This window comes from Strongylocentrotus purpuratus, unplaced genomic scaffold (assembly GCF_000002235.5).
Source record: "Strongylocentrotus purpuratus isolate Spur 01 unplaced genomic scaffold, Spur_5.0 spur5_scaffold_9, whole genome shotgun sequence".
Lineage (NCBI taxonomy): Eukaryota > Metazoa > Echinodermata > Echinoidea > Camarodonta > Strongylocentrotidae > Strongylocentrotus > Strongylocentrotus purpuratus.
In genome coordinates, this window is record NW_022145615.1 from 31,691,140 (window position 1) to 31,712,900 (window position 21,761).

The following is a 21,761-nucleotide window of genomic DNA, read 5'->3' on the forward strand; positions in this document are numbered from 1 at the left end:
ATGAGAGAAGTTATATACGCCCACCCATCACACGTCACCCAATATCTCTACGCTGAACATCGATCCCCAAATCAAGTGTAGGCAACACCGCCTCAACCACCACAACAACTCACTCTCTAATGTCTCCGGGAGATTTCATGAGGGCTGTTGACTGCAACAATACCGTCTCTCCCCATATTCCCCTCTTCCTTAAACATAAATTCTCTCTTTTCTCTCTTTCGCTCTCTTTTTGTCTCCCTCCTTCTGTATTTGCATCTTAAGAACTCCCAATCTCCTGTTGCCGTACCGGAAGCCCCTGTCCGTCTTGGTTATAGTCACAGAGAGTGACTTCTAGATATGACATTTCGCTTTCGAATACGTCAGACTCTTAAGAGCGGAAAATGTCAAACGGGTAGCGGGATCTCGACTTCAATTTAGGGACCATTCTCAGTCGCATTCGAAAGGAATTAGAGTATTCTGAAATATTCATGTCGCCAACGTTCTCCAATTATTATGCCTCTTTCAATACTCTTTGCTAAATCGATGGTGAATGCTTCAGTATAATGAACCTGGATATGAGATGAATAACTTGGCAGTACAATGTTGGATGGGGAAAGGCATTATTGTAGACAGTTTTTACTTTAGATGAGAATTGCATTTGAAACGAATCATCTAAAATGGATTTATGAGCGCCACGTCATAGTCTTATTCAGTTAATTTTGTTTCATTTAAGAAAACAGCGTCTGCTATTAACACATACGAGATGTTTCATGTAAATCTTTTTCAAGAGCCAATATCGATGTTTATTTAATGTGAAAATTTGACGATGCTCTTAAAATACATACATATCTGTAGCTTTGAAGTAAATACGATAAAAACATGCATGACGAAGAAATATTAGGTTAAACAGACAACTGAGCAAAGCAAATGTATTTTCTAAGCTTTTATGGGTATGAAAAGCTTTACGGCTTTTATGCATTCAGTAATGAAAACTGCATAAACGCAGCTTTTGCAGTAAAAAATACTTTAAATACCCATTTCGCCCACCCATTTTATCTAGTTTGACAGTCTCAATTAAAATATAATATTCTGTAGCCAAATCGCTTTGTCTTTTATGCTTACGGAAACAAGGAGTGATAGCTTTTAGTGTAAAAAAACTAAATAATATACAAAGTTTTTTTAAAAAAACATTAAGGCATGTAGATAATATTTTTCAAATTGCTATCGTATCAGTCTCACTTTTTTGTTGACCATTTGGCTTTGTCTATTGGAGTATTTTTTCTAGTAAATATTTCAAATTCATTTCATTTTATATTTACTTCATCTTTTTACTCAACGCCCGTTTAACAGAGAAGATTGTTTTGTTGATAATTTAATAGAAATCTCCTTCACGATTTCATACCTTTAAATTGCTGCAATTTCATCACTTTTCAATCGAAGGTGAACGACTATGCTGGTATAGGGTCACAAGGTCAAAATGAACGCGTTAAGTGCTATTTTTGTCAGTTTTCTCTCTCTATTTCTCTCCCTCTCTTTCCGAAACATGATACTAGTAACTGCCTGGTAGATACTGCTGTATGTTATACTTATATTTATCATGATATAATCAGAACAATAATTATTTCAATAATGCTTCCTACTCATTCTATCGCAATTTTTCAATGTGTAATTATTCGATGGTTTCACATCTTGCTTAGACAACACCCCCCACCCTTGACCAAGGTTTAATTCCACAGTACGCAATATTATTTATGCTGTATGTATATTTTCTCGAATTTACTATATAAGATAACGCTTAGAACTACGTATGACAATGCCATGGTTACGTCAGGTGGTATATGTTCTCCTATTGCCTATGTCAGTATATGCCTTGAAATGATAAAGGAATAATTATTCCGCCATCACTCCCCCTCATCACTCATTAATACTGCTTCCACGATTTCACAGATTTCAGTAATTGCTTCATATCTCACGGAGATAGGGCTATGGTAATAATGCCATAGCCCATGTACATCAGGTTAACGCATGAAGCTAACATCAAGTTTATTTTAATTACATTGCTATGTCCTATAGTGGCTATCCACAAAACAAGATTACCATTGGACCTTGAATTTGATTGTCTCTTTATATTATCATGCGCACGCTTAATCTGTCCAGTGCTGTTGTGGGAATGCAGTGGAATTGCAGTGGTTTGACGTCTAATTGGAAGTGACGTGGTATTGTGGTTCATTTACATGATTGTTAATCGAAGGATTAGGGTGCACATCGTCAACCGGCACTAATGTCCTTTGGCAAGGCATTAATCCACAATTGCCACTCTCCTCCCATGTATTAAAAGAAAATTTATTGTAGCTTGTATACAGCACTATACAAGCGTCTCCAAAATGGCATATGGGTAGAACGCTCCCCTTGGAGTGGAGAATGTGCATATATTTTGTGCGGGCAAGTCTGAATCCGATGACCGGGGTAATAACATTATCTGTAAAGCGCTTAGAGAGAGATATCGCTAAAACCCTAAATATTAGAATTATAATTTCGTGAGGATCTGTAAACGTGAAGTGATTAGCTATTACTACAGTGTCGAATGTATTCTATGGAAAATAAAGGGATGAACTTTAGTTAAAGAGTTTTTTAATGAATCACATGGAAATCATAAAAAATTCATGAGGTTTTGGGTGGAAATCTCTTTTTCCAAATAGTTTGTTTTAATTGTTCATATATAGGTAGTTGTTGTTATAGTATTTCGCACTCCCTTGCAAATAATTTTCCACTTTAGCGAAATAAAGTAATATGTAGTTACTCTTTAAATCATTCTAAGAAGCACTATAGGCCTATTCTATTCTGACTACAAAAGAAAAAAACGTTTTTGCGTTTAATTCGTGAGGACATGTATTCAATTTTTTTTTGAAGAGTGTTTCTATATTCCAATAATGTCGGGTAACTGTAATAATCATTCCAACCATCCATTTTTTATTATTATATATGAGTGTGAAAGACAGAGAGAGAGAGAGAGAGGGCGGAGGGGGAGATGGAGAGGCTGAAATAGATAAGACCTGCACTGTTCCTGATCAATCTTTATTCCATATAGCTTTGTCGGCCCAATTTTAATTCCATCTTCCCTTACACACTCTCATCCATTACAGCCATGCCTACCGTGAACATCCTCCCTCCCTGCGCAGTCCTATCATGTTCATGTAAATCAGGTAAAGGATTCCGGTTTCACTCTTAAGAGCCAATTAAGAGAGAGAAGAAGATTTGAGAATCTGGGTCAATGGTTGCTAAGTCCAATAGACCTACCGGTCGATACAAGCAGCGAACAAGATGAGGCATCCTATGTCCTTTATATTGTCTTATGTCGTGCGCACGTCTAATGAAGGAATTAAGAGGATGCGTGCTCAGAGTAGTGGCCAAGATTTGGGAATAACAAGTACGTACTTAATAATACGATGTCAGGTCGGTAGACTTCTTCATAAAAACGCTTATACATAATGGATAAGGGCATGGTTAATTACTCTACCATCTTAGCACCCCAAGGGTGTTTATTCACATGTGGTTTGTTTCTGCATTAAGCAGCCATTTAAAAGTTGTTTACAGTTTCTTAAACATTAACATCTACTTCAACCTCCCTATATCATACCGCTCATTCTCCCGCTCTATAACCCCAGCCCCCTTCTTGATCTTTCTCTCTCTTTCTCTCTCTTTCTCTCTCTCTTCATGTCCTTCTGTCTTTCTCTGTCTCTCTCTCTCTCTCTGTCTCTCTCTCTATGTCATCTACCCATTATCTCCTTCACTCTTTGTTTCTTTCTCTCCGTCTTTTCACTCCCTCTAATTCCTACTCCCCTCTCTACACCCCTCCACCCCTCTCCCTCTATGTCTCTCTGTCTCTCTGTCTGTCTCTGTCTCTGTCTCTCTCTCTCTCTCTCACTCTCTCTCTCACACACACTATTTCGTTCTTTTCTCTCGCTATTGAATATCAGGAAGATGGTGCTAGATGGCCACCATAAAGCGTGGCGCCGGCTTCCACACTCCGCCCCGGATATTGGTCTCTCTAAGCTCTCATCTGGACTGTAGCTAAAGAGAGGACTGTACATATCTGTACCATCGTGGGATAATTGAGAGGACAATATTGTGAAATACTGTTTCAACATTCGTTATGTTATTACTCTGATTAAAGAAAACAATCAAAACCATACACCATGTCCACTCTAAAATTAAGTTATTAAATGTTCAAATGTGTTAATCTACCATTTTGAAGTAAAAAGTGGTCACCCTCGGCCCTTATAAATGGAAAGTTATGAAACATTTGGTTTAGGATTGCGAAGCAAGGAAGCAAGTTCCCATCCCTTTAACGGGAACTTTAAACTCTTTTTTTGGAAGCAAACCATTATTTCATTTCTGGGCAGCGTAGGGGTTTTATTATCATCAATGCATTAACAGTTTTTTTTTAATATACAATTTTGATGCAAAATTAAACAAACATGCTAATGTATGTAAAAAAATGCACAAACAGGGCCTAACGGCGTAATAAGCAAGGTCTGAACATGTCTGCTTTCTCATGTCATGAATCATGATATGACTAAACACTACACGATATTAAAAGAAACGGTATTAACCTCAGACTTTCAGAATAACATCTGTAATTATACGTAATACATGTAATTTGAGCTGCGTAATAAACGAAGAACCTATCCCGCGAATATACCCCATTCGGTGGAGGCAGCCTATCAAATTACAGAAATGATTCCGATTATTATGCATTTGAAAAGGTAATGTTACTGGCAACAATAAAATTACTGCTGTGAATTGGCCATAATAAAAATACCACCAAGGCGGGTTAATGACTGGTTATGAGGTGGAGCGAGACGCTATGGCACTGATCTCTGGGCAGGGAGCTCCGTAACAGGATAATAATACTCATCTTGTCATATTGTTGTTGACTTGATAATTACTGCACTGAATCGACGCGGACTGCCATATGCTGACTATACGCTAAGAACCAAGAGGGTCCACTAAACACATCGATAGGCGAGGCATGCACAAGTCTCGTGAATTTGAACAATACCCAAAAGCATTAGTGCCCCATTTTGCAAAATCCACTGTGGATGAACTATGTAGCTATTACTGAACGTTGCAATAACAAGTGAAATATTCGTGTAGATCTTTTGAACTATGTCTCTTTTTTATGAAAAATATAACAATATGTTTCCATAGTGTACTCCTATATAGTAGCCTCACTCACAATTTAGTGGAACGTTGTATCCATATGGTTTCCAAAATCACAACAACTCCGTACTCATGGCTAGGCAGAATGATTATAGGTTGTTGACAAATCAGAAAAGCCAACACCTTATTTCATCTCACTGAGAATAGCGATTATACGATTGTGCATATTATTTATAGAAGGTTGTAGTCTACAAAATAATACGCAATGAAGTAATAGTTTTACTATCTATATCTTTAGCAAACGAGTAGAGAAAATAATAATCTATTATTTACCGATGAAGCTCAGTATGCCTATATTTCATAGACATTATCTAAAATATGTAGGACATATTTGCGGCTATAAAGTTGATTTGGTTTATCAATAATCAAATTCGTCTTTAATGCCTATGATCTTCTGATTTTGATCTTTATATTATGTTAATTTATTTGTGTTTCGTATATTTCATTTATCTGTGATTGTAATATTTCACTCTATTTTTAATTTGAGTGGACCCGCCTATATATGAAAAACAACATTCGTGCTGATCAAGGTGTCCCATTCCAAAAGTGTTAAATAAATAAATAGATAACATAAATAAATGAATAAATTAATGAATGCCAAATCCATCGTCAAAACAGGACCAAAATGTATTTCCTTTGCTTCATGCATGATCTCGCTCGTATCAGGGTATTCCTTCCCACGAGCGGTAAATTAATGATAACTAAATGAATAAATAAATAAATGCTGAATCCATGATAATTTTTTTTTTTTTAAGTGTTCAATTTCTTTGCCTCATCATGCATGATCTCGCTTGTATCATTCTCCCGTTGCGATTAAATTTGAAATAATTAAAAAATTAAAAATTAAATAATGAAGACATTTTCCATGTAGAGGCATATGCTTGCATGACCTGCGGGGAATTCTTTCATCAATTAGGAGTCACTTAATAATTACATCGAGTTAATGAATGATGGATGCCTGAATCAACCAACAGCTTCGAGTAGAATATAAAAGCAAGAAGATATTTTCTTGTGCTTCTGAAGGAGGAAGAACGCTATAACATGTCTTATAATGAAATAGTTATTCATGTCGATCATGATTGTGGTTTCCTTAATGGCATTATCATGATTAGAAAACATGCAATCAGCCAGAAAGGCAATGAACCCTAACTAATTAACACATGCATAAAGCAGCTAATTTTGACAGCTTTCATGGTCTGGTTTTTCCGCAGGTTGATGACAAAAATTATCGTCTTCGTGCCAGTGAATTCGGTTTTTGCTGAGGTGAAATTATTCATTTTCATTAATGATTGATTTAAGGTGATTTTTAATATCAATTGTCCTATAATCTTATTGCTCATATCTCTACCTCTCTCTCTCCCTTTTCTCTCTTCTCCCGCATTTTATTTTCTTTCTCTCTATTTTCCCCTCCCTCACCCCTTCTCCCCTCTCTCTCTCTTTCTACATCTCTCTCTCTCTCTCTCTCTCTCTCTTTTTTTTATCTGTCCCTACTTATATAAACACATGGGAGTGGCAAAGTTAATAACCCCCCTTTTTTTTTTTCTCTCTCTCTCTCTCTCTCTCTTTCTATTTGAGGAAAGTAATGCCGATCGTAATGTATATTGTATAATGTCTACTCAAGTGGTCAGGAATTAATATGAAGCACTTCATTACGAATGTAGTACAAATTAAAACCCCAAGGTTAGAACCAACGTCATGTAAATTTAAATCTCCAAATGATAAATTCATCCCGATGATAAAGTGAATTAAATTTAGACATCATTATAATAATCATTGTAATAAGTATAGCTTCGATGGATTAAAGGTTGACGCGCATTGTAAAAGTAATTTTGCAAAGGAGTCATAAAAAATAGGTCCCACTCATTATAATTATAGACAATACTAAATGCGGCTGGATCATATATGGCTGCCGTTTAGAGTGTGAAACCTAATACTACCTAAAAATTAATATAGATTTGTTTTCTTTGTTAAGTTTTTAGTGAGAATTGAACTGCTGAGTCAATAAAAAATAGATATATTATGACTATCATTTCACGTTTGTAATAAAATGCTAAGACATTACAGCACGAATTTCTCAAGAATTAACGACGATTGGCATGGAAATACCAATCGTCTTATCAGAATCACTTTAATTAGAAACAGAACCAGTGAAAAGCCTTTAAAATACTTGAGAGAATAAAGAAATTTATCAATGCTATATTTTTAAAAGTCTTGTGCTATTACTATAAGGAATACAGTATTACAAGACCGGGGGCAGCGGCGGATCCAGCCGGCGGCAAGAGGGGGGCCCAATTCATGAGAAAATATTTAGCATCGAATCATAAAGCCGGTAAATAAGCGGAGGGGGGGGGGGGGGAAGAAGAAACACTAAACAAAAAATTTCGAGCAATTTATTTTTTTGCCAGGGGGCCCATCACCCCCCCCCCCACCCCCATGGATCCGCGCCTTGTGGGGGTGCTCAGTTTTTCACAGAGTAATATCGTTGGGTAGATTTCTTTTTTTTAGTGAGTGCATCCTATGTTCATTTTCCTTACCTTTCTTAGCACAAGATAGAAAGGGGGAAAGGCACATTCTTACAAAGTAAGACAAAATACTAATGCTGTCAGTAGTAGATCGAAACGTGTTTTGTTTCGGTTTGTTGGTTTATTTTAACTGTTTCTTTTGTTACAGTTGACTCGTATCTGATATAGATTTTTAACATATAAATGAACGTATTATAGAACGTGTATACTGATTAAATACCATTCAATGACTATAAATGGCACTCTAAATCCATTTTATCATCACTCCACTCGACTAATGTAAGATGGAATTACCTAGCCGACTATAGGTGACATTTTCTTTCTCACAATTCAGTAGCTCATTTTCGCTAATGGATTTCTCGCGGGTATTTTTCTTTTATGATGGGTATGACATCGCGATGCATGCATGTATTTCTAGAGCGTGTATGTATGAATGGAATGATTACTTACGTGTATATGCGTGCATCTCTCCATCGAGAGCACCGCCTTCCGCCGGCATCCTGGCGACTCCTACCTCGGTGCCTCCTCCCTGATGAACAAACCTGCCAGATGGATGGTGATATCCCCGATTCTTTTAATCCCAAAATTGATTCCAGTGATGTAAGAGGGCTACCAGGAGGGTGGAGGCGGTGATACCACACCCTTTCTACCAAATAATCAGTTTGTTTTTCTCTAAATGATATCCCTCATAAGGGCTATTGCTATGCACGGTATATCTGCTTCACCGTATTGCGGGCTCACCCGATACCATTAAATTTTCCTTGTATTTGCTTAATGCATGCGCACTGGTGTGCGCCGTAATACAAAGACTCTACTTCCGTACGTACGCGAGCATACTCGAGCAGGTAGTACTCATCAACATCGTGCATAATTCATCTTCCGTGGAAATCCTTTCCATTTCATGGATGGTTTTGTACATTCTTAATGTTCAATTTACTCTAATCCTTTTATTCATATTTTGAAATATATTGTGAAATTAAGCATTCTAAATTGCCTTATATTGGTGACAAAACGAAAGAATAGGTGATGGCATTTGCCCATCTTATCTATGCCCGTTCACTCTGGATTATCAACGCCGTTTCAGCATTATTAATGACCGTACAATAGTCTAACTCTTCAGACCCACTTAATAAGAATTCAACATTTTTGAGTGCATATTCCACTTGGGAATGTGGTGTTTGTTGAGTTAGGTGAGCCAGTCGCTGAGTGGGTGAACCACTCCCTGATTGGAGTGTTTTGATGGTTTTGTTTTTATTTATTCATTCATTCATTCATATCAGACTATCAACCAATTCAAAACTTGTCTTATGACACATTTATTCAAAAATTGCTTTTGATGATAAACTTACTCTGTTCACATTGATATATATATCATATGTATTGTAATTTTTAGGTTTATTTGAAGTTTTTTTGTTTTGTTTAATATGTTATTGAGTGTATTTTGTTTGTTATAGCGCTCAGAGACTTCAGTGGTTAGCGCTTTATAAGCACGTTTTTATTATTATTATTATTATTCATTTATTCATTCATTCATTCATTCATTCAATCATTCGTGCATTTGTTCATATATTCATTTGGGGGGGGGGGGGTGGTGGGTTCTGTATGACACGCTATTAGCAGCTCAACTATGCATTGTATTTTCAGTTCAGTGGTTGTAAGCATAATCAAGTTTCATTGTAAGCATGAAGACAGTGTTAAACGATTTCGGAGACTGTTAATATTCTTTTTGTAAATAAAACGGTCATATCTGATCCGCCGTTGTATTTATTTTCTATTACAAAACATATATACATACAATCAAGCCTGATTATGGCCATCCAAGAGAAACAGAGAAAGTAGCCACTGTGGAAAGCCTTTCTTTATGGTTATACAGAACATATCTCTGTCTCGAGGGAGACAAAATGCATGACCATTATAAACAGCTGGTCTTTATAAAGAGGTGCCTATTGAGACAAGTTTGACTGTAGCCTACATCAGGCGCGGATCCAGGATTTCTTAGGGGAGGGGGCCCAATTTTTTTTTTTTTTGCTCCCGAAAATGTGAAAATCGCCCCCCGGGCCCCCCCCCTGTATCCGCCACTGGCCTACATAATTATGTTGGACATTCAAATAATTACTTTAAAATGAGAATAGGCTTACATCGGATTGATAATATATTCAGCGCCATTATCATAATTATAATTGCTCTGTTATTCCTATATTGAGGTCGGTTGACAACATTGCAGCTATGAACATAAATACATGGACGTTATTACAAGAACATGAAGGAAACTTATTCAACAATATATTCTTCCTATGAATTTGCTTAGGCCTATGTCATAAAATCTTTATTATTCACATCCATTACCCATTTTCGTTATCCCACTATCAATATTCTTTGATCTAATAAGGTGTACCTACTGTTTTGTCATGAATGTACTATTTTTTTTAATGATTTTGAAATGTTGTGCAGTATCCTTTTATTATTACTTAGGCCTATGTAAATTGCACTCAATTCAGTCGCTAGGCTGCCATGTATAATGTTTTTATACCGCAATAAATATTTTAAAAATACGGCTAGAGTGCGTTGTAAAAACATGAAAACGCTTCATGAAAAAGTTAACAAGTTTTGCTCATCTTTCTCATTACTATACAAATGAATCTTGCCATCCAACAAGAGATGATGATGATAATAAAAGGTTTACAGATGATGACAATGATATTGAAGATGATGTTCATGGTGATAATATTATTATGTGACAATGATGACGATGTTATGGTGATGCAGTTGTCGACAATGTGACCATATGGTGAGATTGATGATGATGATGATGATAATAGACGGGTGAAGCTAGTTTTCACCAGGTCGTGCTGGAATGAAGGTAGCCCATTCAAAGTGCACCAATGTGTGGAACTGCCAATTTGATGAGTGTACAGATAGCAATTTACACATACAACCACTCAGCAGCCGCACAAGGCCACAACCTCATCTCCCAACAATAGTCTGTAGACACAGACTCAAATTTCGACACCTTACTGCACTTCCTAAAGCCTTGAACAGAGACCGTCTCTGTCAGTTCCTGGCTGTGCCAAATAGTGTAGACAATGTTGCACACAATAAGGTTAGTGCGTGCAAACAAACCCTTCTTGCTTCATAGTTATATAGACTGCATCACGATGAAGGGTTGCTGCTCAATGCACATTTAAAGTGAACCGGTAACATTGTTGAAGGTTGATTTAAAAAAAAACTGGTTAATTTTAGTACAAAATATTACTTATTATATTCCTTCTACTGCACTTACCCTCTAACATGCAAAAGAATCCTGACAAATTCTCAAACCACAAAGATATTTATGGAGTTATGTGTAACTCCCTCGAACAGTAAATTCTCCCAACCAATTATTGAATTATCCCACCCGTTTGTCCATGAAAGTAAGACATAAAACAAGCTTTTTAAAATCTGTTAACATTTGAATGTGTGTATTATATAGAGCCAATTCATTGCTTTGTGACAATATACATTGACACAAAATTTAATTTGATTATAATAATAACGTTGAGTGAAGTGTTGAGTCGATTACATCAATTTTCCCCATTTTTATCATTAATAATGGTCTGTTTTCACTAAAACATTTAGATTATTTTGAATTGTATATTTAGCATTGAAGTCACTATACCTAATTTGCAGAATTTTCTCTCATCTAAACAATGTTACCAAGTCACTTTAAATTCGAGAGGGGTAATAGCTAGACGAGAAGTTGCCCATAGGACACTGTGTGTGCGTGTGTGTTGTGTGTACGTGGGGAGGAGGGGGGGGGGGTATGTGCGTTGTGTTATTTTCAGTTTTTCAAATAAGGTATGTAGGGAGATATTTATAGGCCTAGGAAAGTTACTCTTGTTAACAGACTAAGGGAAATTCAGTAGAAACTGCTTCATGGAGCAATATATACTAGAGAACATTTATTCAGATTCGGCTTTGTTGTAGATAACTTGTGCTCATTTTGTAAGCAAAAGATAGAAACATATTTACACTTGTTCGTGGAGTGTGTACATGTTCAAAGATTATGGCAAAATGTAATAGCTAAGTTTGAGCTAAGGGAATTAAGGTCTATCGACTGGAAAGCTATTCATTTAGGGTTGGCCGGTAACTCCCCACGAATAAAGATTTTTAATACAATTATTTTTGCATTGAAATATTGGATATATAGATGCAGGGGAAGTCCGTAATATTGTCTTTGGGGGAGTTTTAAAAAAGAACTGTTAGAAATTAGGGAAGAAGAAAAGAATATTGCAGGGAGGGCAGGTAAATTGGCCTTACATTTACAGAAGTGGGAACAAGTAAAGTTTTCATGAACTTTTAACACTGGACTGTTGTGGCTATTGTAGCCTCGTTTACATGGTTTTGTTTTAAATTGTTTTAAATAGATTGTTTTTGTTTGTCTGTCGATCCAATTTGTGTGTATTCTGAGGAGGCTAGGAACAGTGTGTGGTGGAAGTGTGCTCGGGTGGTGTGTGTGTCGCATGGTGGGGACGGGGGGGGGTGGGGGGGTAGTAGTGTGTTTGGTTGGATGGGGTTATTTTGTTTTATGTTACGACTGATTTCATTTTTGTTTTAATCAATTGTACAATTTATGTAATGTAAATGTTTTGAATTCATGTCAAGGAAAAACAACTGTACTTTATTTCTCAAATTCATTTGTATTGTTTGGAATCAATAAAAAAAAACTATTTAAAAAAAAAGGAGTTATGGTTGTGTTTGAATGCTGATCTCTCCCTCTCTCTCTCTCTCTCTCTCTCTCTCTCTCTCTCTCTCAGTCTCTCTCTCTCTCTCTCTCTCTCTCTCTCTCTCTTACACACTTTCTTCCTCTCTCTTTTCCCTCTTTTCTCCTTTTCTCTTTTCTCCTCTCACGTTTCTCTATCTCTCTCTCTCTCACGTCTCTCTCTCTCTCTCTTCAACATTGTGTTCACAGCTTTCTAGCTTTCATCGCTAATGTTGTGTAAATTGAATTACTCATTACCTTTGAAATGTGACTTAATTCTATAGAGCACCATCACCATCATGGCAACCTCTTTAATTACAGTGGCATTTGGCAAAGAGGAACCAACCTTTCTAATTCAACAGGATTAGCGCTATAGAGCTGGCAACTCGTACCCGGACACCTACCCCCTGGACATCCACCCCCGGATAACCACCCCTAGGATAACCACCCTCTAGGACAACTACCTCCTAGGACAAATACTCCCTAGGGCAACAACCCTCTAGGACGACTACCCCCGGGACAACTACCCCCGGGACAACTACCCCAGACAACTACCCCCTACGACAACTACCCCCGGACAACTATCCTAGGGGGTAGTTGTCTGGGGGTATTTGTCCTGGGGATAGTTGTCCGTGGGTAGTTGTCTGGGGGTATTTGTCCGGGGGTAGTTGTTCGGGGGTAGTTGTCTGACGGCTCATTAAAATAAGTAATTTCAACTAATATGAATCTTCTCACACATTTCTGTATTTTGTTAATGAAAACCATACACGATTTCATGTATTTGTACGATTTAATGTAGAACAAAGCTGCAATAGACCGCAGCCACATAGACCATATCTCCACAATTAAATAGAGCTGATATATGTCAAAGTTTGCCTTTTAAAATAAATTACACACAAAAGTTTGCCCTTCATAATTATATTCACGTAATAGAGGGAAGAACTTTGAATAGAATTGAATTACATTTATTTTCTTCTGCAACATACAAATCAAATTATATTTCAGCGATATGACATATTCAAAATAAAACAAGTTTTGTGTTAATGTGTATGTAATAACTATATTAAAAATAAATGATGACATTAAAACAGAATTTAACTGATAACATAATACCAAGAAATATTCATTAAGAAAGTTGCAGAAGAAGAGCTTTTACCATAAGCAATATTGCTTGATAGCGTGATAGCCCGATGGAAAGGGAAGGGGATTGATTGATTGATTGATTTTTATTCGACAAGCTTCCAACATACAACAATATACAATAATAACAGATCAAAAATAAGTCAGCTTGAACAGGATAACCCACGAAAGCTCGAGAGCTTATTTCCAATGGGATCCCTTACAGACATGTATAAAATTAATAAGTTAAAATAGTAATATTTACAGACAGATAAGAAAATTAAAAGAACTACTTATTAAAGATAATAATGATAATAACAACATTAAACTGATGATAGAAATGATATTAAGTACAAGAAGAAAAAGAAGAAGGAGAAGAAGAAAAAGAGGAGGAGGAAGAAGAGGAAAATAATGATGAATTTGTAGAATTTCTATAACGTATACGAAAACATAAGTATATACAACATGAAAAAGTATGAACCGACAGAAGAATAAAAATTTCAATCATATAACATGTCATTCACTTCTCTTCTCTGACTGTCAAGTATTAGGTATTCCTTTAGTTTCCTCTTATTAAGAGGAAACTAAAGGAATATTTGATCATAGTTTCCTATTTCTTTTACACGATTGGGAAGGGATTTCCATATTTTATGGCATTGTAATAAAACGAATTTCCAATACTACCTACTCTTTCTGGTAAGTTAAAGTTGAATCGGCTATTTCTTGTATTATAATCATGTACGTCAGTAACAAGATCGAAGTTGGATCGAATATAATGATTCGACCTAGTATGATATATTTTATGCACGTGATGCAATACGAGTTATTTTGATCTTTGGTCGACTTTAAGAAAACCAGCTTTAGAAAGTCCGCTGTAGCCAACATGAATTTAGGGTTTTCATGATCTGATTGAGTTTGGAAGTGCATTCCATTAATTTGGACCATGATGTCTTTATGCAGGATCAATAATTTAGGATTTATTAAATGAAAGTATATTGAATTCCGAGTAGGATAAGGATGAATAGTGTTATTTAATACCCCAACAAATCTTAAATGAATCAGGAAGAAGGTTATTTATATATTTAAACATAAAGATCAAATTCTGTCATGCTTTTATATGAAAAATTGTCAATATTTTGAATTAAATAAATAATGGGTATAGGCTAAATAATGGGAGCCAGCACATACGCGAACTGAAGCGCTTTTCCGCATTAAAGAAATACGGTTAATTTAAAGTTAGTCACGTCTTTCGGATGGTGACGTTTAAAGGTCGGTCCCCAGACGTAAATATTCATATCTGATTGATACACGTCCGTAAAAACCCAACACACACACACACACACACACACTAGAAATACATGTAATCATAATGTCGTACGTGTTCATTCCTGCTCAGATTTTCCTCATAAGGGTACCTAAAATCTGTGTACATTTATTATGTTTTAAGGCTATATTATCAATTACAGTATAATAAGGAAAATCTGGGGTATGGGCATTAGCAGGTCTAAAGAGTATGAAGTTCGTTTTATTAATATCAAGAGATGGTTTATTAGTTTTAAACTAGTTTGATACTTTGGGTATATCTAAATTGAGTGTGTGAATAAGGGCATCCAGATTCTCATGAGAACAAAACAATTGGTGACGTCAGCACATAGTATAAATGATAAAAGGAATGATGCATTGGCTACACAGTATCATTAATATGCAATAAGAAAAGAAGGGGGGCTAAAATTGATCCTTGTGGGACTCCACATTTAATCGTAAGATATTCCGATGAAAATCCATTATGAACCACGTACTGCTGCCGGAATAATATGTAATGTCTAAACTATGAGAAAGCAACTCTTCGAATTCCATAAACTTGAAGCTTTTAAAGCAAAATAAAGTGACATAGCGTATCAAATGCTTTTGACAAATCAATACAAATCCCCATTGAATGTTATTTATTGACTCTTGCATTTAATATTTTGTAATGTTGTTGAATCAAAGCTAGGTCAGTTGAATTCGATTTTCTGAAACCATATTGATTTAAATTAAATATTTCATGGTTATTCAAAAATGTATACAACCTGTTGTTAAAAAAAAAATCTTCACGAATGTTGGTTATAGTAGGAAGGGTCAATACGGGCCTGTAGTTCTTTATTTCATGTGGATTATCTTTGTAAACGTAAATGTGTTAATTAGTAAATTGAATAACTAATGCTACCTTGTGCTATTTCAAACTAAATAAAACATACATTGAGAGGAAATATGATTAAAAACAAAATGCCAGATCAAAGTGATGAAATTGTAACGAAGCCACCTCTTTAACGAAAGACGAAGATACTAAGACTGTCTAATCTAATACTGTGTCCCGTGTGTCAATCAGTGATGATGAATATACAAGTGTGCTGCCCTCAGCCCTTTTGTATTCGAAAATTATTATATTTTGCAGGTTCCCATAACTGCATAAAAATTATATGTACGTATCTACCGCATGACCAACCACTAAGCTAAAGTTAACCTAGCTTGTATATGATTTAGCCCCCTGGTGTACTTCAACGGTTAATCCTTGGCCCAGCAAGCACACCCCCGTCTCTCCAATGTATGTGAAACTCCTGCATGAGGCGTCACCCAAGCACATTTGACTGCACATGATGAATGACGTCACTCTGTTGGACGAGTACGAAGCGCTGAGGGCGGCATTGTTGGCAAGCAGTCGGTATGTTATAGATTGTTTGATGGCTGTAGTAAAGAAAGTAAATCATACATGAAAACCAAATAAACTCCTTCGTATTTAGTATTGTAGTGCTAAGGATTATTTGGTATTAATATTAATAATAAGTTTTCTGCATAATACTTTGTATCGGGAAGGAGTGTCAGACTCTTCTCAAAGCGGACCAATTAGCAAACAAATATTTTCCATGCCGCTAAACTATATCTGACATATAACTTTCAATGTATTAATCAATGTAAAATTCAATGTATTTACATAAAGAGACATCAAAAGTTAAAATACTCTCTCGATAATAAGGAAGTGAACTCGACCAGACTCTGGGTCTTTCATTTTAGGGAGATCTGGGGGGGGGGGGTGGGTGGGGCGCTAGCCGCCCTCAGTGTGGAAGGCTGATCGTGATTACGATGGTCTATAAAAGATGTAAAATGTTATGGGGTAACATTTTGAGGACAGGTTTACAGACTGAAAGGCAATTTAACGCGTTTTTAAAGGGCATATTAATCCACCCTCCGCGTGGAGAGGCTGATCATGACTACGACGGTCTATAAAAGATGTAAAATGTTATGGGGTAAACTTTTGAGGTCAGGTTTACAGACTAGAAGGCCATTTAACATGTTTTCAAAGGAAATATTCATTTAAGAATATCATGTTGATTGTGAAACTAATTTTTGAAGTGGGCTAAGTACAGAGGGCCTATTGGTTGGAAACTTACGTCCTGATGGCAATGTTGTCGGAGTTTGCACTCTCGTTGTTTGGGGCGTCGTCGTAGATAGCGTTGTTGTTGGTACTTGCTTTTTTTCCGTGGTACGTATTGTCGTTTGTTGTTGCAATGTTGTTGAGAGCTGCGTTGTCGTTTGTTGTGGTTGTGGTGTTGAGGGCTGTGTTGTCGTTTCCTCCTGTGGTGTTGAGGGCTGTGTTGTCGTTTCCTCCTGTGATGTTGTTGCCGTTGTCGTTTCCTCCTGTGATGTTGTTGCCGTTGTCGTTTCCTCCTGTGATGTTGTTGCCGTTGTCGTTTCCTCCTGTGATGTTGTATCTCCTTAATGTAATGTGAGATAATTAAAAAAATGAGACATTATTTTTAGCATAATTGTAAATCACAATTTTTAACTGGGTCTATTTTCTCACAAAAAAAGACCAAAGAAATATTTTCTTATTATTTTGTGAACCTTTCTTTGTATAATGTAATATTTAGCATATGGTGGAGCCCACACTAACGATTAAACGGTCATAACCTACGAAATGAAGCTGTCAAACTCAGTGGCGACCCCCAGTGGCGACCATTCGAGGGGCAACATTGAAGAAAAATGAAACACTGAAATGACCGAATCAATATTTGAGCCCTGGAGAAAATAAACAGCGCCATCTAATCATCGTGGTTGGATAACTCGATTAACTCAAAGAACAGTAAAGCCAGGCGGAAATATTTTTTTCAGATTGTACAGCCTTTACTCGAATGGTGAAGAAAAAAAATATTCCGAAAGGACGAAATGAGAAATGAGAAATAAGGAAGAAGGGAGCGTGAAGAAAAAAATGATAAAACCTCCCTCACAGCCTCCCCCTAAAAAATAGCCTTTCTAACTGTCATTTCATGAAGCAAGTAAGACCCAGTGCCCCCGCAATATCCATACCCTATGCCAAATTCATGCACTATCATCATCATCACCACCACTACCACCAACAAAATTCTGAGAGTTTTGAACAGTAAACTGTGCATGATGACAAAGGTTTTTGCGAATCGTGTTAATATTATGTGAAAGACCATTATATTACCTTGACATGAATATGTGATTTCTAGATATTTCACAGTTCCTGGACACGGGTCTCCAAATAATGAATTGGAAGCATAAACGGTACACTGCTGCTGACCATTGCAGGATGCTAGGTCAGGTTCACTGGAAACGTCCAAAATACAATCCGTCTTGCTAGCCTCAACGCAGGTACTGGGATTTGTTCGCCCGTAGACAGCCGTACAAATGTTGATGGCCCCATCACCGCAGTCTATGTCATCCGTTTCACGCTCACAAACAACAAAAGTCTCTACATACGAGAAGAAGAAAAAATTGTCATTGAAAGGTTATCATGGTTATGGTTATAATAGATTTATATTCTATGCACCCAAAAATCTATCGTGTTAAGTTAGTCTAAGTCTAATTGAACACATATTTACCTCAAAATTTAGACCGCGATCCTCAAATTTATATGGGTTTAACCCACACATTGTTGGATTTACATTTTATAAGCTTGTAAATGGCCTTCGAAGTCAAAATAAAGTAGAAATGTATTTTAGTCAATGAAATAGGTACAAGGGAATTAAATGGAGATAGAGAGGGTCGACTTTATGGGCCTACTATCCTGGAAAGTTGATTATATCAAGCTCATTTCACCTATCATGTCACGAAGAAGAATTATTATCTTTGCAGTAGCATCCATGAAAGATTAATTTTATCCAAGCAATAATATGTTACTAATTATGACATTTTATTAGTAGTATGGTTGTATACTATATCCGCAACTAGAATGGTTTATTAGAGGAAACCTCACTCCAAGGAATAAATTTATTAGTTCTGAGAGATGTATTGCTTTCTTGCCCATCAATCTATGAGAAAAGCATAAAGCAAGAAAAAAGTACAGTTTCACGACTATTGGGCATCGCCATTTTCTTGATAACATGACGTACTATGCGAAGTCGTTTATCACCTAAATGTATGCACATTTCGTTGGTTGCCCGGTAACGCTTTTTAAGTTTTAACACCTACTTCAAGTGCTAAAAATGACAATGTTTCTATGTTCCATGTAGCCAAAACTATTCTCAGAGAAAGATATTAAACTGATTTATTATGTTCTCAAATTAATTTGCAAATATATCTTTCTTTTGCTACACTACGTTGCTGGAAACAAAAAAGCCTGAACGCGCAATTTAACTTCCCGGCAAAAGGTAGTTTTGCCGGGCAACCGACGATTTATGGATGCTTCCTTCCCAGGTGCTTGTGGTGTTGAAGCAAGTCATTTACCTGCCTTTATCCTTTGTACTCCACTTGCCAGAACGCAAATTACATAAGTAAGTTGTTGCTGTTCTGGGGTGAAGGTTTCGCATGAATGAAAAAGATTTGTCAACCGCTATATTTTGGAATTTTTAAATAAATGAGTTATTGCATGTTACCCTATTATATATTTTTCACCAATTGTAATTTTTACCTTTTCAGCTATGATTTTCCCTCATTGAAAAGGGATTTTTTTTTTTAAATTGAATTCAAAAGTCTTTCCAATTAAAGCTTGGCGCCTGATACATGTACAGTCTGGTACGTCACATACTTCGCCATGCAGGTACGTCACATTTTCAAGAAAATGGCTACGCCCATGTCTTGCTAAAAGGCATTACATCGTGCCAAGAAATCTTCATTTGTATGTCTTTTGTAAACTTTCGTAAGATTTATTGTACATCAAAAGGCAGAAATTCATCTCGTTTTTCTGAAAACCTACACTTATTCGTTGGGGTGAGGCTTCCTTTAAGGTTCATTAATATGCATTAGAGATATCATAAACATCTTCATGTATAATTCTTCAAGTTAAATACTTGCAGAAGGCCTTTGCCTTTCAACTTCAAAGGAAGGTTTAACGGCTTTTTTGGTTGAAATCTATCCATCTGCTTTTTCCACCCCCACTAATGACGAAAATGACTCTCAGTCGATTCTGGACCGACGCTATATACCTCAATATACCGTGCGAGTCAAAAAAAAGTTTACATCTAGACAGTTGCTAATTATTTTAAAAATCATCAATGAACAGTAAATTATTATACATCTTCTGAAAGAGTGTTTTATCCCAAACAATTTGGTATCATTTTTGTGTAGTATATCTTCACGCTTGGATGAACAGGAGGCATTGTTTGCGAGAGTGCAAAAATCGACTTGCGCCAAAGTGATGCCTACAGCTTGTATTATGATGGGATTAGCGGAGTGAGAGAATTAATTGAATGTTTCAAATGAAATGCATTGCATATGCTTCTTGCAGAAGCAAAGTCACACAAACGTGCACAAATGTTCGTTGATATTTGATATTCAATATTTGATATGTGTGGCATTATTAATTTTGTAAGGGATGTTATTTGGATCTGCAAAGACCGAATTAATACCCAAATCCCAATTGTTTTATTCAAACATCACACAAGCAACTTTGGCGCAAGTCGATTTTTGCACTCTCGTAAACAATGTCTCCTGTTCATCCAAGCGTGAACACAAACCACACAAAAATGATAACGAATGATTTGGGATAAAACACTCTTTCATGAGATATATAATAATTTACTGTTCATAGATGATTTTTAAAATAATTAGCAATTTTCTAGGTGTAAACTTTTTTTTGTCTCACACTGTAGAGGAGAGGGACTTACCACTGCATGCATTTCCGTGTGCATAGAGAACAACGTGTAGGTTGAAAAGCGCTAAAATACAATGTAGAACAAATCCCATCTGCAAGAAAACCAATTAAAGCTATGAATAAATAATATGTACCTAATCATATAAATAAGGGTATATGTACGGATGTATGCATGCATGTATGTTAAGGGTAGGCTACATGTAAAGGTGTACGGGTGTGTATGTAAGTCTGTCTGTCGGGGTGGGTGAAAGCATGCCAGCATTGAAATATGAGACAATTCTGATGATTAAATTTCATTTCATTTCATTTCATCATTATTTCACAAACCATGATTGAAAAGCGTACTATAAATAAAGCATATCTTTTTTAACAATGTTTAGCAATATGTAACCAGGCCATCTTCATACACGAAATTCAAATCCGAAATTGGCTTGGTAAATCGGTAAATTTTTGTTTGACTCCTAGAAACCATAAATTGCATTAAATTTCCCATACCAATTCCGTTTGCCTCAATTTCTCACAGTATATTTAGCTTATAATAGCACACAATTCAGCCAAATTTCACGCTCCAATGGTCATACATGATATAAATAACCAGTTTACCCTTTTTTGGATTTAGGTACTTAAAGATTTGCTCAAATAAAAAAATATGTTTACTCTATCAATGACGGACTATGAGAAAACTGCCCTCCAAATTAGCAGTTTTTAGAAAAATTATGAAACAATTTCATCTTGCTATAAAATGGTGATCTTTATACCAACGTCAATGACACTTAGCATTGATATGTATACTTTATACGTAAACAAAATCCGAACGAAATAAACATAAATACTTTATCTATCCTAACGCTCTTACATCATTGTTACGAGCAGTTAAGAAGAATTACTGTTCTGGACAATTCCAAATTCACAAAATAATGCGATGCGAAGAGTACGTGGAAGGTCATAAATAATGTCCTAATCAATGAATCGAAATTACCATCTATTACTAACAAAGCTTTTAATGAATCCGATATACAAAATTCCACACTGATAGCTAAAAAACATATAATTAACTTTTTGATAATATCGGCCTAAATCTTGTCCA

The 21,761-nt window shown here is 36.2% G+C and overlaps 1 protein-coding gene across 1 annotated transcript; it reads right to left on the reverse strand.

Moving 5' to 3' along the window:
* Positions 1-14,912: 14,912 nt before the first annotated feature.
* Positions 14,913-20,766, reverse strand: LOC105440161 (mucin-22-like). Its single transcript, XM_030976419.1, has 4 exons — positions 20,688-20,766; positions 18,068-18,334; positions 17,010-17,333; positions 14,913-16,305 (listed from the first exon to the last, which is right to left on the reverse strand). The coding sequence occupies exons 1-4, from the start codon at positions 20,764-20,766 to the stop codon at positions 16,085-16,087; spliced, it is 891 nt and encodes a 296-aa protein (XP_030832279.1). The 3' UTR covers positions 14,913-16,084.
* Positions 20,767-21,761: the final 995 nt, after the last annotated feature.